The 13,890-nt window shown below is 37.6% G+C and overlaps 3 protein-coding genes across 3 annotated transcripts in view; 1 reads left to right on the top strand and 2 right to left on the bottom strand.

Annotated features, from left to right (window-relative positions):
* Positions 1-67: 67 nt before the first annotated feature.
* LOC147843112 (E3 ubiquitin-protein ligase TRIM62-like) lies at positions 68-1,615 on the bottom strand. The gene has a single exon (XM_087261061.1). It carries the CDS (start codon positions 1,613-1,615, stop codon positions 140-142), a length of 1,476 nt encoding a protein of 491 aa, XP_087117187.1. The 3' UTR covers positions 68-139.
* A 1,946-nt stretch (positions 1,616-3,561) lies between these two features.
* Positions 3,562-9,451, top strand: homezb (homeobox and leucine zipper encoding b). The gene is given in 2 exon segments (NM_001130784.1): positions 3,562-4,331; positions 7,542-9,451. Coding segments are annotated over 2 exon segments (2,157 nt in total). The 5' UTR covers positions 3,562-4,025; the 3' UTR covers positions 9,393-9,451.
* Positions 9,452-11,763: 2,312 nt separating this feature from the next.
* cideb (cell death inducing DFFA like effector b) overlaps positions 11,764-13,890 on the bottom strand; it is a 7,241-nt gene continuing 5,114 nt past the window's right edge. The window contains 2 exon segments of the mRNA NM_001256257.1: positions 11,764-12,301; positions 12,394-12,587. Coding sequence (NP_001243186.1) covers positions 12,160-12,301; positions 12,394-12,587 — 336 coding nt within the window. The 3' untranslated portion in view covers positions 11,764-12,159.

A 13,890-nucleotide genomic window follows, 5' to 3' on the forward strand; every position in this document is an offset into this window, starting at 1 on the left:
CCCCATATAGTCATGCAGTGTGGAAACATCTGTGATGCGACTACTTTGAAAATCATGCAGTCTGAACTCAGCATTAATTAGTTTTATGTTTGCTCTTCCAACATTTTATTCATTTACATTTTTATATATTTCTAACTGATTATTTATTGAGCACACACAGTATTTCTGTAAATGAATAGTCAGCTGGTTTCAAGCCTTGTTGGTCCCTATACATTCTGTGATCCACTCTCTTGTTTGTTCTGCTTTGTAGAGTAGAAGTTGTATGTTCCATAGTAATAAAGGGGCAAAGATTCTGCGCGTATCTGCTTGCTGTGAGCTTACACAGTAACAAACCTTTGGTCGGTTTATTTCTGCTGTAAATGGTTAGTAGACTCGAAGAATTGTCCCAGATTAATTCTACCTTCCATGAACCAGTAACATGGAATTCATTAGAAATTGTCTGTCTCTCAAATATACGGCCACGTATTTGTTTGGTATAATATTTTGAATAGTTTTCCCTCACACCTTCTTCTTGTAAAAGTAAGAGACGACTATTCTCTTTCTTCAGTCCATATACATTTACATAGTTCCCATCTCTGGCGTTGGTGTCACAAAGGCCAATGGTCCAATCAAAATGTTCAGAAAGATTGAGAAACCAGCGCAGGCTGCCTGTTTTATTTGTTTGCTGGCAGCGAACAGTACTTTTCAATGGGGCTGGTGAGTTGTAGATGCCAGATGAGTTGTAGAACAATGTTCTGAGATCGTTAGACAGAGTCATCCCAGGGCCTAAAGTCTGAGGGTCAAAGGTCAGCTCTGAGACTGCATTTGGTTCATTCTCTGCAAATGGATGACAATCAGGGTCGACAAAAGCAAGAAACTTTCTCTGGAGTTCCTGCACCTGCTTCTCAATATGTTGCATGTTCATTCTGATTTCTTTGATTGATTTCATGCAGTCAGGTTCTGACTCCAAGCCCTTTTTCAAATCCACTTTGCAAGCATCCATTATAGCTTTGTGTACACTTGCAAATTTCTGCAAGAAGTTGAAATTATCCTTTTCCTTCAGAGCCGAACTTACAGCTACGACAGCCGTCTGAAGAGCCCTGAGTCTGGCTGAAACTGAGGTCTGTAAACGTTTGAAAACCAAATCCTTAAGGGATGATTCAGTCTCCATCAGTTGATGGAAGCAGCTCTCCAGAGCCTGTGTTTGGTTTTTATGCCACATTTCCAGCTCCTTCGCCTGCTTCTTCCTCTGTTGCAGTTTCTTCATCTCCTCGTTTAGTTTATCCACAAGCTCCAAATGAGCAGTCGGTAGCGTCTTCATGTTATGCAACCGATGTCCTTCCTCGATGGCGCAAGACATGCACACCAGCACATGGTCATCCAGGCAGTAGTATTCCACCAGCTTACCGTGAGCTGAGCACTTGCTGGTCAATTGACCAGTGGAACCTGCTTGCACCGGGCTGGTCAGTGCATGGGTCTGCAGAAGAACTGGAGTGGTCAGGTGCGTCTGCAGATGCTGAGCACACATCGAGACTTCACACTTCAGGCAGGTCTTCAGCGCCGGGGTTTTCACCTCCACACATAAATCACAGCTCACAAATAAAGCTTCCTTGGGAAATTCTGGAGTGGCCGACATTGCTGCTGATGTTAAAATTCAGATTGATTTTGTAATGGTTACAAATGTACTCTTTCTTTCTCTCTCTCTTTACTCACAATGAGCCTGTTAGGTAAAACTCTTTTGTTTATATATATATATACCGGATGACCTTTGGTATCGTTTTACTGTATAAGACATGTTAACTTATAACTAACGCAATGATATTTGCTAGGATACAGATGTTTATGATGGCTCATTTTGTGACCTTTATTCTTTTACTACTTGATGAACAGCACGTAGTTCTGATATACAGACATTTCTGCTTGATCCACCCTTCCTTATGACTTTATGAGTATATTATTGACAACATGAAATAAAAATATGTTAAATATGACTTATAGCAGCTCTTTATCAAGTCCATTTGCATTAAAATTTACTTTAATAATTTAATTTGCTTCTAAAGAAAAAAAAAGAGACAATCATTACTTTCAATGCTAAAACAGCACCGTTATAGAAACAATTAGAAAAATGTATGCGTAATAACAAGGATATTATGTATTAAATAGCATTTATTATATGTATTAACTTCCATTTGTATATTTTTATATTTTGTCATCCTATGTTTTACCCAGGGGGACACGATGGCTCAGTGGTTAACAGGGGTGGATTTAACTAATAAGCAAGGTAAGCGACCGCTTAGGGCCCCAGGGAATCTGAGAGCCTTCAAATAAATACCTAGAGACCATTTTAATGTGGCAATGTCATTGGCCTATGAACATTTCCTGCTTGTTGTTAAACTATTTTATAACTGTAACAAGAAGCAATTAATATATTAATGTTAAAACGGCTATCATAACATTATTTATCAATATGTGGTCCATTTTGGATTCTCTGAAGCTATAGAAATTAAAAAAGTTAAACAGGAAATAAGTCAGGACCATTGTTATGGTTTACATCCCTCAAAGTGGTCTATAAATTATACATATAGTATTGTTTTCTATCATATTTTGTATGGTGAGGGTCTAACATTTTAATTAACTGCACAGATTTGTCCCCCACCTTCAATCACGGACCAGTCCAGCAGTCAAATCAGTAAAGATTTAGTTTTAAAAATAAAATGTTTAATTTATTATTTTTAGTTGTGAATTCATTTTTTAGAAAACAAGATGTTTTACATGTTATTATTATTTTGCATTAAGATAAAAAGTAGAAAAGGAGATTGAATGATTTAAGAAAAACACTACAAAATTTTTTTAAATTAAGTACACAAGGTGCGTTTTAGAACTTTTGGGCCCCATGGCTGGAATTGCTTAGGGCCCCAAAATCACTAAATCCACCCCTGGTGTTTTGCACTGTCATCTCACAGCAAGAAGATAATTAGTTGGAGTCTCATTTGGGTCAGTTGACATTTCTGTGTGTAGTTTGCATGTTCTCCCCGTGTTCGCGTGGATTTTCTCCGGATGGCCGTTGTGAATGAGTGTGTATGGGTGTTTCCCAGTACTAGGTTGCTAAGTTGAAAGGGCATCCGCTGTATAAAGCATGTACTAGATAAGTTGACAGTTCATTCCACTGTGATCGTCCTGATGAACTAAGCCAAATGAAAATGAATAAACATTTTGTCCATTGATTTAAAACCATTATTGCTTACATATTGAAAATGAATATTTGAATCCATCCATTTGTTTTCTCAGTAAATATAGCCAATATTTTGTGGTACATTTAAACAAATGTTTTACTTAAACGGTTTATTAGGAAAAAGAAGTTATTGAAGCCTAGATTTTTACAAATGATAAAAATAACCAAATATAAACTAAATTATATATATGTTTAATGTTTTGGATTATATAAATGTGACTGTAAATATGTTTTATATTGTTACTAATGTTTTGGTAATGTAAAGCGAGCTTCTTGAAGCAGAAAAAGAGAGAGAAACGCGCCTCTCGATGGACTTTTATTTTGAAGCTGCTCTGGATTCACATTCGGAGGATGCGACAGACCGAACCTGTGACAGCTTTCTGGGTAAACTGTGCGACCCGATGGCGAGTGCGAGTTGCAGGGAATGACGCTTTCACCTGCCTTATTTTTCTAACAACTTTAACTCCTGAAAGAAAGAAAAACAATAAATCAATCCGCTGTGCACTCGAGCTGTCTGTTTTCCACTTTTTAATGCATTTGTGTGAAGCCCACACGACAAGCTCTTCGGTTAGCTCGCAGGCTAGCCAGTCTTTGTTCTGTAACGTAACGTTACTCAGACCAGCAGGGTGGCCATAAATTAGGAATCAGCCTTCACTTTTTGCATGTCGACTTTTGCTACACTTACTTTATCCAGATGAAACTCGTCCATTTCTGAAAGACTTGCACATTGACTTGGCAGTGGGAGAAATTTAGCCTTTAGCCTCAGTGCTCGCTTGTATGAATTGCGTCTTGGCTCGGTCGTTCATAGGTTGCCATGGAGCAATGCGCAGCCCCGCAGCTCGAGAGCGCTAGCTCGCGATCTTTACCTCCAGACCCGGCAGGAAAGCCCGGAGGAGATGCCGTGGAGACGGCTAAGGACGCTTACGAGTGCAGGATTTGTGGTTATAAAGCTCAAGATGTTAAATGCCTCAGCCAGCACCTGCACGCCGCCCACCCGGTCACCAGCCTGTGTAGTTCGGCGATGAGCGAGAGACCTAACGTTAACGTTACCCGACCGCACAAGACCGTGTTGGGTCCGGACACACCGAGCGTTAACGGTGACTTGGGGAAGAGAGATAAGGTGAGGTTTGTTTTGTTTGTAATAACAATATTTATGTATAAACCTGACATCCTGCCTTTTCAAGAATCGTTAGTGATGCTTGTTATGTGTTATTTATCGTGTGAATGTACAGAAACAGCTCTTAATATTTCAACATAAGCGTGATAAAAACATACTGTAGGCCTACATGAAGTTGTCAACACCGTGACAAAGCGTCATTGGCTTAACCAATTGTGCGCTTTTGGGGCGGAGCTGTGGATTTGGCTGGCCAATGGCTCGTAGGGAAGTGTTTAGGAAAACCTGTTTGGAAACAGTCATGACCAAAATCTAAATCTGACTGATTTTACCTTATTTGTTTTCTGGAATAGTGCAGTGTTTATTATAAATGATTTGTCAGCACATTATTGTGTTTGTTACTTGTTTGCAAGAGTGAGTTTCATGACTGCTTAATCTTGAATGCATTATGGCAGTTCATTTTTACTCAATAACATTACTTTGTGGCGGCCAAAACACACATTCAGATGGATTCAGTTTTAGTTTTTTTTTTTTACTTACTTCAATATCTCTAAACTATAATAACATGATTTTGCAAATTAATAATAAATCTATCTGTATTAAATTCAAAGTGTATTTGCTATTAGGGTTGGGTTGATAGACTATGCCATTGTTCATCACCAATGGCCGATAGGTATCACGATGCTGAGCCACACTCCCTTGCAGCAGCAACCCGCTTGCGAAAAATATACACGGCCCTATTTACACTAATACGTCTTAGTTTTAAAATTGCTTTTTTGAGCGAAAATGATTCACGTGCAACACTGGCGTTTCATATAGCATTTCTGAAAAGCCTTTCTTCCATACTATACCTCTGAAAACGCACCTCATGTTACCACAAACACACACACACACACACACACACACACACACACACACACACACTCTGTCATGCACTGCAGCATTTGAGCACAAAACCCTAGAGAGCAGTGCATAGTTTATCAACTACTTAGTTTATCAAGGATGTACTGCTGGATTGTGCCTCACTATAGTTGTTAAACATGATATTTAATTATTCTAACGAGTCTTCATTTTGAATCTATCAGGTAACGTGTCACCGCGTCAGTACTCTTTCGCTTTCATACTTGTACTTACCTCAGATACTGTTGGTCGTGCACCTTTTTTTACCAACCAAATTTGTGAACGCCATTATAACAACACAGATCCCTCTGCCTATTCATGCAAGAGTCCCACTGAAAAAGTGACTGACAGGTGGTAATTTGTGTGTAACTTATCTTTATTTAGTTTTATTATTTGGTTATTAGTTAAAAAAAGAGCATGCAGGTCAGGTAGTTGAAACAGTAGGCTACAAATAATTAATTTATGAATTATTTATTCGTAAATAATTAATTCACCCTTCCCTATGACGACAATGCCATTGTACATCACAGTGTTTTACATTACACATTAATTGATATCGTCCAACCCTATTTCCTATACAGAATAGTTTCTTCACAAAAATACCCTTGACCTAAGAACAAAAATGAACTATTTTCAACACACCCCTGTGAGAAAACAGAAGTTGCTGGGTCACACCTTCACTTAAAATGATGCAATCTAATTCTGTTTTTGTGAAGTAAGCCTGCTTCTGAGTAGGTTAAAATGTTTAGACATGTTGCTTTGACAGCAAATCCAGAGTTATATGCATAGAGTAATCTACATAAAAAGTCTGCCAACATCCCAAATGCACTGGCTAATATCATATTACTCCTTTATAAAGTGACATTGCCATGTCACTTTGCAGAGCAATTTATTAGTTTTCATGGATCTGTGTGAACAAAGTTTTGACTATTGTCACCTTTGTATGTATATTGTGTGTGTCTAGACATGAAAAGGACTATTTCTTTTTACATTTTAAAGTACAGTTGAAGTCAGAATTATTAGCCCAAATCCCCCCCCCCCACACTTTGATATTTTTTTTCTTTTTTACATATTTCCCAAATTATCTTTAACAGAGCAAGGAAATTTTCACAGTATGTCTGATAATATATTCTCCTCAGGAGAAAGTCTTATTGGTTTTATTTTGCCTAGAATTAAAGCAGTTTTTATTTATTTATTTATTTTTAAGTTTTAAGGTGAGTATTATTAGATCCTTAAGCTATTTCTTTCCCGATAGTCTGCAGAACAAATCATGATTATACAATAACTTGCCTAATTACCCTAACCTGCCCAGTTAACCTAATTAACCTAGTTAAGCTTTTAAATGTCACTTAAAGCTGTTTAGAAGTGTCTTTAAAATATCTAGTCAAATATTATTTACTGTCAGCATGGCAAAGGTAAAATATATCAGTTATTAAAAAGGAGTTATTAAAACTATTATGTTTAAAAATGTGTTGAAAAAAACTTCTCTCCATTAAACAGGAATTGGGGAAAATAAACCGGGGGGCTAATAATTCCGGGGGGGCTAATAAATCTGACTTCAACTGTATATAATTAAAAATTGTACACATTTGTATGTGATCATTTTTTATAACTTTATTTAGAACTTCAGGGCAAACGTTTGATTAAAGATGTTAAAACAAATATTATTGAAATCTAATACACTTAATACAACGTATGATTACAGGTCCAACATAAAATATTGTTAAATAAAATGCAGAATTTAGACATATAGTACTTTTAAATATATATATATATATATATATATATATATATATATATATATATATATATATATATATATATATATATATATATATATATATATGTATATATATGTATATATATATATATATGAGCAATATCACACGAGTAGCAGTGCAATATGGCTGTATATCGGCACTGGTGGGTCGCAATGCCTTAGTGCCCCCACCAGTGCCGATACACAGCCATATCGCACTGCTACTCGTGTGATATTGCGTTTATACAACAGTTTGACAGCAAAATTGTGTGTTTTTGCTGGCTGTATGTGGGCGGAGTAATACACAAAGGGTAAAGAGGCTGTAGGAGTTTTGATATTGCAGAATATCGCACGGCTATCAGCCAATCAGATTTGAGAACCAGACAGAACTGTTGTATAAATACTTATACAATACTTATACTTATATATATATATATATATATATATATATATATATATATATATATATATATATATATATATATATATATGCTCATATCGCACAGCCCTTTTTTGCAAGATTTTGTATTCATATTTCCTTATCTCTCTCTTTACAGCCAATCACCCCGGAGGGATCAGAATCTGCTTCACTCCAGACTCCTGATGACTTACATGAGACTTCGTCCTCAACAGAGGCCAGGGAACAAGAAGAGAAGATGGACGACTCTCCTTCTCCTGAGGGAACGCAGAGCTCATCCCCTGAATTACCTCAGGAGAAGTCACCCTGCTCCTCAGGAGTCCAGAAGAGGCCAACGGTAACCTCCGGCACATCGACCCACAACCAGGTCAACCTGGTCTGTCTTCCATTGGTCTCTGAGGGGTTAAAGCTGATCTGGGTGCGCTCTGAGCAGGTTCATGAACTGGATGCTGTGTCAGAACTCGTGGAAGCGTTTAATTCATTTCCATACCCCACATCACAGGAGGCGAGTGCTCTAGCACGAAAGTGTGCATTACCGCCTGACCAAGTGAAAGCATGGTTCATGATGCAACGGGTACGTTACGGAATCAGCTGGGCTGATGATGACATCCAGGAGACGAGACGCAAGCTGTGGCACATTCAGAAAAAAGCAACAAGTGACGAGTGTGTGGAAATCGATGATGAGGAGGATTGTGTAGCGGTTGATAAAACGCAAGCTGCGCAACAGGCTTTTATTCCACCACCTGTGTCAAATACCCATGCAGATCAGAGAGAACACATACCTAAACCCAGCCAGACTGTTCCTCATCACATCACCACTGACCAATCCCACTTGCGTTTCGGGCAGAATAATGCTTCCCAGTCCAATAATGGTGTTCAGCACTCTCTCCCTTCTAATGTTGTGTACAAAAATGGTGTGGGACACGCACCCCAAGTTCCTCAAGTTAACCCTGGCTTTCAAAGTGAAAGTAGAAACGCACCAACACAAAATACTGGAGTCCAGCTGATTGATACTTTTGGACGTCCATCATATGTGATGACGAATGAGCAACCATCTGCGTTATCATACCCTGAGCTCCCTGAGCTGTCACAGTCACTACACTGCTTGCCTGGGAAAAAATCCAAAGCGCAACTAATGGCCCTGCGCCGCAGTTTCGTAAATAAATCCTGGCCCAGCGATGGTGAGGTTCAGCGGCTCCAGAAAATGACTGGACTCAGTCGGCGTGAAATCCGCAAATGGTTCGCGGACAGCCGCTATCAGCTTCGGAAGAATGGCAGAGCTTGGCTAAACAAGCTCGCAAAGCACAATCGCTCATTGCAACTGATGCAAAAGGACATTGATGATATACCCAGTGTGGATTTTGATGATAATGACGAAGTTGACGACACTGAGGCTGGGTTTGAGGTTGATGTGGATGTGGCGGACGGTGAGGGGTCACTCAACCAATCAAACGAGACCAAGGATGAAGTAAGTGATGAAGGCGGCGACATGGATGACGGCAGCACTTCCACGAAACCGTTATCAGTTGATGTTTCACCCTCACCTTCTCCTTCCCCATCATTCCGCCGCGGGCTAGTAGAACCCAACGTGCGACTCCGAAAGAAGACGAGGGAACAGTTGGAAATGTTGCGGCAGAGTTTCCTTTGCTGCCAGTGGCCCACAAGTGACGATTACGAGATCCTGCAGAAGAAGACAGGCCTGACGAGGACAGAGATCATCCAGTGGTACGGAGACACACGTTACCACGTTAAACACAATCAGATGCGCTGGATGACCTCACAGGAGAGGGAGCGCATCATCGCCGCCATAACGCAACAGCAGAAAAGAGGCGGGAAATACTCGCGAGGAAGAATCTCCTTTGAGAACTTGAGCTCGGGCTTGAGTGTGGGTGATTCTGCGTTAATTAACGGCAGCAGCACGAGCGGACCAGCAACATGGAACGAATTTTATAATGAAAGTGCCCCAATTGAGCATGAGGGTGAACTTTGACCTAAGAAGTGAAATCTGCTTTCGATGGCATTTGTAGCTGTGCAGATTGGTGGAAAGCGAATTCCACATCACTGCCAAAGATGTTACAAAACCCCTCTTTTATTTGACCACCTTTTAACCTGTATGGATATTTCCATCCCAATGTAATGCTATGATCCAGGGCCTTGTAGAACCTCTCTCTCACAACATTGTTATGCAATATGTATCTCCAAAACTAAGCATCTTACTTGAATCAAAACAAAATATTTAGGAATAGAATATGTACCTTAAAAGTAATCGAAACCTAAATTATGTATGGCAAGGCACTGAATTACTGTATAACGTATTCTGTTTTGTAGCTTGTTCGATCGGAGGTCTCTTCGTTGTGGTTCACGGTTTGACTCGACAGAGCGAATGCATGTTTGTTGCCATTTTAATGTTTGAGTTACACTTCGGGCTTAGATATCTAGATGTTTGCTTTTACAAAGTTCAGTTGTATTTAAGGTTATAACATAACAGCAATCTTTTAGATCCACTGTGTGCTGCGCAGATTTGTTTCTGTGATGGAAACAGTGAGCTGACATAATACTACTTAATTTATGCGCTTGGTTTCTATTCCCCCAATAATAATATGTGATCTTTTTTTATTATTATTTGAAGACTAATTAACATTAAGTAGTTTCAATATAAATTTTAGTCTATGCATTGAGTGAGCTGACTAGAGAGACTGTCCTTTTTTTGTGCTGAAGCTTTTTGTACCAGTTTGGTTTTACTTAATAAATTGATTCTAAAACATCTTTATATACGTTTAATTTTATTGATAAACATTCACTGTTATGGCAAAACATTTTTATATTCATCCTTTAGCTGACACTTTCTTCGGAAGCGACTTACAAATAAGAAATACACAGTAGTATATCACATGACAAACATATTGAAATCAAAAAGTTAATGTACATCTATAAAGACACCATAAGTAGGTAACACTGAGTAGTCCTAGATATATGTATAAGACTGGGCGATTTGGCCTAAAATCAAAATCTTGATTAACTGAACATTTTAATTTGATTTAGATTAATGAACCATCATTTTTTTAATTTATTTAATCTTTTATTGAATAAAAAAAATATAAATTAAAATATATGTATTGAATCTTATGTAAACATGTTATGTACTTTAAGGTAAATAATACATTTTAATGTAAATAATAATTTTATTGTAATGGAAAATATACTGTCTCAAGGCTTTCTGGCGTAGCTTCCACGCGTCCAATGTGTAGTTAAATTTTTTTTAAAAGGGACGCAGGTATACGACCATACAAAGGCTGTGCCAGACCACACCTGTGTGTTTGACGCAAAAGTATAAAGTCTCCAAATGCAGTAGGGCAAGTAATTAAAAAAAAAAATTGACTTGGAAAAATTTTATATATATATGAGGAATGTCACACTCGTAGCAGTGCGATATGGCTGTATATTGGCACTGGTGGGAGGCGTTCTTAGTGCCTCCACCAGTGCAGATATACAGCCATATTGCATTGCTACGAGTGTGATATTGCATAATTGGCATAAATGTGTATATAAAAACAAAATCAAACATGGAGAGTCTCAAAAACCCTTTTGTGTGAAGAACTACTTTCTTCCGCCTTGGATTCAAATCATAAGCTGAAAGTTAAAGAGTTGAGCAAGCATCTTTTAAACTTTAGATTTAAATCAGATTCAAGAGCCAGACAGAACTGTTGTGTTTGTGTGTGTGTGTGTGTGTGTGTGTGTGTGTGTGTGTGTGTGTGTGTGTGTGTGTGTGTGTGTGTGTGTGTGTGTGTGTGTGTGTGTGTGTGTGTGTGTGTGTGTATATATTCACTGTAAACAGTCAACTTTATCAAATGAAATGAGTATAGTTAACTCAGTTTACTGAAGGTTAATTCTACTCATTTGAAAAGAGTTTTGAACTCAGTGTTAAACGTAATGAGTTAACTAAATACCTCATTACTTTAACTTAAATGGAGTAAGTTCACAGTACTTGTATAGATTACTTTTTTTTAACAATCGGTTTCCTCAAACGGTTTGAGTTGCCTTAACTTGTTGGGTTTTACAGTATATATATATATATATATATATATATATATATATATATATATATATATATATATATATATATATATATATATATATATGTATATATATAAATATGTATATATATATATATATATATATATAAATATGTATGAAAATATTCATAGAGCAGCTTATTTTCAATGAAGTTCATCAGCTTTCCTAATTAAGTAACATTACTAAGACTATTTGCTATCACAATTATCAAACTAGATTAGCATTAATTCATAAAAATATTACTATTAGAATATATATTATCAATGTATTCCACTCTTCAAAAGTCTGGAGTTTCTAAAAACACTAATATTTATTACTCAATTAAATACAAAAACAATCATATTTTTGGTTTAGCAAAAGTTTTTTGAGCACCAAATCAGCATACTAGAATGATTTTTGAAGGATCGCGTGACACTCTAGTATGGAGTTTTTAATGAAGTACAAAACAAACCTAATGTATTTTTTTATTATTACATGTTTTTTGTACTTCATTTAAAAACAATTTTCACCATCACATACCATTGAACATTTCCATACCATAAATGATGCAAAACTGATGTTCAATTGTGCTAAATTAAACTTTAGCATTACCATATAAATCTGTATCCTTGCATCTCAGAAAAAGCATCTCTTTCACACATTCTTAATCTCAGTTACATGTTTTCTTAATGATACATTTCTCATTACTCCCAATACTTAATTTGTTTGTTATTCTGGGCTTGAAGCATGTCCGCCCCTTGGATAATCCGGCGAATCACAGCAGCGGATGAGATCAGCAAGTGACCAGCAGCGTGAAGGAGAGTGGACATCATTTTGAGAGCCTCCCTGATGGACAACAGAAGGGTAAAGTACAGTTCAAAGTCTTCATAATGGTTATTTCATCTCCATCTGTAATCTAGAAGGGCAACCCAGCTTACCTCAGGAACTTCTTTGGCCCCAAGCATTGAAAATCTGCACTGACAGAGTAAAGCCCCTGGTATGTGGCTTTAACGTTCAGCGAGCCAAACACGTCTTTGGGATGCGTACGGTAGAGGTCAAAGGTGATCTGAGCGATGTCTTTTCCTGTCCTCGGTTTACTATCGCCTGGTTTGTTTCCACCCCTTTGGTGCAACTAGGAGAAGAGGAAGTTATAAATATAAGGTACTGAATGAAATAAGGGACGTATTAATACATGTTAGTGAATCTACACAAATATCAATGGTGAAACAGCTTTAGCACATCTGCATTCATATCATCTCATCTCATTACTGTTATTATAAAATTCCAGCTTCCAGAAAGCATTCAGCTTGTTAACTGGGAATTTCAAGATTGTTTTGTTGTTGACATTTTGTGCCTTTATTATGACAGGAAGGGAGGTTTGAGAGAGATGAAGGAAGGGATCAGGAAAGGTCATGAGCAGGGACTCCTAAAATAAAGTTAGATTGTATCCATGTTCTCAGAATGTTCCCTTGTTATTTTGCAACCATGAAATAATGTTCTTAGAACATTTTACACTACCTGACAAAAGTCATGTGGCCTATTCAAGTTTTAGGAACAACAAATAATAGCTTGACTTCTAGTTGATCATTTGGTATCAGAAGTGGCTTATGTGAAAGGCAAAGGTCTCTAGATTACACTTATTTTAGCAAAATAATATATGATCAAGCCTTGATTTTTTATTATTTCATTAGGACTGTAAGGTCTGACTTTGCTTAGACAAAAGTCTTGTCACTTAACAGAAATAATGTACAGTATAGAATATAGCCATGGTGCAGTGAAAACGAATGAATATTGTGGATGACTCCCATGAGCTTGGAGGACTGCATCCATACTTACAGAAATAACTCAAATAACAAATTAATGAAGTCATCTGGAATGGCAAAGAAAGGATTCTTGCAGGACTGCCAGAGCTCATTAAGATTCTTTGGATTTATCTGCAATGCCTCCTTCATCTTACCCCAGACATGCTCAATAATGTTTATATCTGGTGACTGGGCTGGTCAATCCTGGAGCACCATGACCTTTTTTGCTGTCAGGATCTTTGATGTAATGTGCAGCAAAAATGTCTGTTGATTGTTGTCATCCACTCTGCCGATCTGTCGCACGACCCCATAATGAATGTAACCCCAAACCATGCTTTTTGCTTCACCAAACTTGACTGATTTTTGTGAGCATCTTGGGTCCATGTTGGTTCCGGTAGGTCTTCTGCAGTATTTGTGTTGATTGGGATGCAGTTCAATAGATGAATTATCTGAAAAAATCTACCTTCTGAAACATTTCCAAATGATCATCTTGAACTCAAGTTATTATTTGTTGCTCTTACAGCTGGGATGGATGACAAGACTTTTATTAGGTAGTGTAGGATGCTTATTTTAAAAGTAACCTACACATTTCACATTTCTTGGTTTTTCAGCATGCTGTCTTAGTTGAGTAAC

The sequence above is a fragment of the Danio rerio genome, chromosome 7 (assembly GCF_052040795.2).
Source record: "Danio rerio strain M-AB ecotype USA chromosome 7, GRCz13ab, whole genome shotgun sequence".
Taxonomy (NCBI): Eukaryota; Metazoa; Chordata; class Actinopteri; order Cypriniformes; family Danionidae; genus Danio; species Danio rerio.

Excerpts from the sequence above, each read along its gene's own strand:
- LOC147843112 (XM_087261061.1), bottom strand. The coding sequence starts at position 1,615 with ATGTCGGCCACTCCAGAATTTCCCAAGGAAGCTTTATTTGTGAGCTGT.